Source organism: Protobothrops mucrosquamatus, unplaced genomic scaffold, assembly GCF_001527695.2.
Source record: "Protobothrops mucrosquamatus isolate PMUCROS unplaced genomic scaffold, P.Mucros_1.0 scaffold20525, whole genome shotgun sequence".
Lineage (NCBI taxonomy): Eukaryota > Metazoa > Chordata > Lepidosauria > Squamata > Viperidae > Protobothrops > Protobothrops mucrosquamatus.
In genome coordinates this window covers 110-2512 of record NW_015406281.1, presented here as the reverse complement: position 1 = coordinate 2512, position 2403 = coordinate 110, and the positions used below count along the sequence as shown (strand labels likewise).

The 2403-nt window shown below is 51.6% G+C and overlaps 1 protein-coding gene across 1 annotated transcript; it reads left to right on the top strand.

Moving 5' to 3' along the window:
• Window positions 1–99: 99 nt before the first annotated feature.
• Window positions 100–2089, top strand: LOC107301951 (protein unc-45 homolog A-like; the record flags this gene model as incomplete). The annotated part of the gene is made up of 4 exons (XM_015831096.1): window positions 100–275; window positions 392–484; window positions 1126–1293; window positions 1921–2089. Coding segments are annotated over 4 exons (606 nt in total), but the record flags the coding sequence as incomplete, so codon positions are not given.
• Window positions 2090–2403: the final 314 nt, after the last annotated feature.

Genomic DNA, 2403 nt, shown 5'->3' with positions numbered 1-2403 from the left:
GCCTCCCGAGGTGAGCGGCCCGCTACACCCACGCGCGCGCCCGGTCGCTCTCCCCGCGGCCCCGCCACCGAAACGCCGCCTCCCTTTTGGTCTCTGCAGCTCTGGAGCTGGACGGGCACGACGTGAAGAGCCTCTTCCGCCGCAGCCAGGCCCTCCGGGGCCTGGGCCGCCTCGACCGGGCCGCCTCGGACCTGCAGCGCTGTGTGCGCTTGGAGCCCAAGAACAAGGCCTTCCAGGAGGCTCTGCGCGACCTTGGCAGCAGCGCCCAGGAGAAGGTAGGCCCCGGGCTCCCTCCGCCCCCGCTGTACCGAGAGGCTCTGGGGATGGGCTGGCGCTCTGGGCTGCTTTAAGGTAAGGCTCTAAACTGGCCTGTCTCTTCCTCTCGTCTCAGGTGAAAGTCATGAGCTGTACTGACTCAAAAGTAGAAGCCATGTTTAAGCTGCTGCTGGACAGTGAGGAAAAGGATCAGGACAAGAAACAAAAGGTACGGGCTGAGAAAGAGGAGGTTAGGATGCTCCTTGGTGATGGAGTGGGCAAAGTGTTCTGCATCTCATGAAGCCTGATGAACTTGTTATTCTGAAAGTCCCAGAGGAAGTTTTGCAATTTGAAGCGATAGGTGGGCTGGGGAGAGTGTAGAAGCAGTGCAGAATTGTACAAGCGAGAATACGTAGCAAGTTCTTGCAGCTTAGCAGATATTCCATCCCTTTAGCTGGTCTTTCACTTGAATATTGTGCCACAGATGGAAATAATAATCTTGTGGGAATAGAGGGGGTAGGGGCGGTCGGTAGGTAAGTGAGCATGCAGTCTCAGGATAATGGGTCATAAGCTTTGAGGCTTGACCCCAAGCCCCATTTTCCTTCACTCCCTCCCCCAAAGGATCTATAGCAGCCTTTCCTGGTTTGAAGTAATACCAGACTTTAAATCTCATTAGTTAATGGCTTCTCTGGCTTGGATTTATGGGTGGTGAAGCCCAATATAGGCAGGAGGCTTTAGGCTGGTAGGTCTGTTCCTGTCAGTGTGTAGCAAGAGGTGGGCATCTGATGGGTCAAGATTTCTCAATGCAGTATAAATCAGTATGAACAGGGAAAGTTTAGGTAGCTAAACACGTGTTCTTTTTCTGACCAGGCAGCTCAGAACCTGATAGTTCTGGCTCGAGAGGAGCCTGGTGCCGAGAAAATTTTCCAGAATGATGGAGTGTGCTTACTGCTGCAGCTCTTGGACACAGGCCGTTTGGATATGATGATAGCAGCCTTACGGACCTTCACTGGCCTCTGCCGTGGTCACTGTTCTCGAGTAAGGGTTGCTGCAAGATGACTTTTTTCAGAGCTGGGGACTCACGTGGTTTACTTCCTGACTGTTTCAAGGATGGTGCTTTGCTGCTAACAGCACTTAACCTTCCCTTGGAGTATCTAACCAAATATTTAGCATGTGTGGGGGGGGTGTCTTTCCTGAAACACTTCCTGCACAGAGCTAGGAACTCATGAAACCATCTGTGCTGACCAGACTCCTTTTTGCCTCTGGTTTTGTGACCTAGCAAAGGGGCTCGGTAAAGAGCAAGATAATCACATCGTTCGGCAGCTCAGTTCTGGGAAATAGTTTTGGATTTGTGTTGCTCACAGAATCTTGGTGATTCCTTGTCATATTGGAATGGACACCAGCGTGGTTGAACTCTGATCTTTTTGTATGGTGGGGACTGGATCTCACTGTGCTGTTGAAAAATCAACCCCACTTCCTTAGCCTGACCGGCTTGGGTCCCAAGACTTTGCTTCTGTAGGACTTTGAGAAGCAGTGCCTGCCTCCTCCAGAGCAATTCTAGTTAGACTTGAATTTCAGAGGAGCAGCTGGTTTTACAACAGGAAGATAGGTAAAATGGGTCTATAGATCCTTCCCCTGTCTCAAAGCTGGGTACTTTTCTTACAGACAGTGGTGATTCTGAGAGACCTGGGGCCTCAACGTCTCTTTGCTGTGCTAGAGCGGGAGGATGAACATCTTTCACTGGCTGCCTATAACCTGTTGCAGGTCATGTTTGAGACCCTCAGGCAGGGCCTGCAAAAAGAAGTGCTGCACAAAGACAACGTTTTGGCATCAGGTGAGTCTCCAGCTGCCTTTCTGAAGTTGCAGGGATAGCATCATTGCCTGTATTGCTTAGGAGAAGGATGGCCACATTTTCATGATGCTGTCTTAAGTCTGGATGGATTACAGGTAGTCCTCGAGTTATGAATGCAATGGAGCCTGCCCATCCCATTTCTATTTTTGCTGCATGTTGCTGTATGTGTGTGTGTGTTTCTAATCATTGTGCTTTTAGACATCCCCCCCATCGGCCAGTACGCTCCCACAGGGTGGGTCTCCTCAGGGTGCCGTCGGCCAGACAGTGCCGGCTGGCGACCCCAAGGGGGAGGGCCT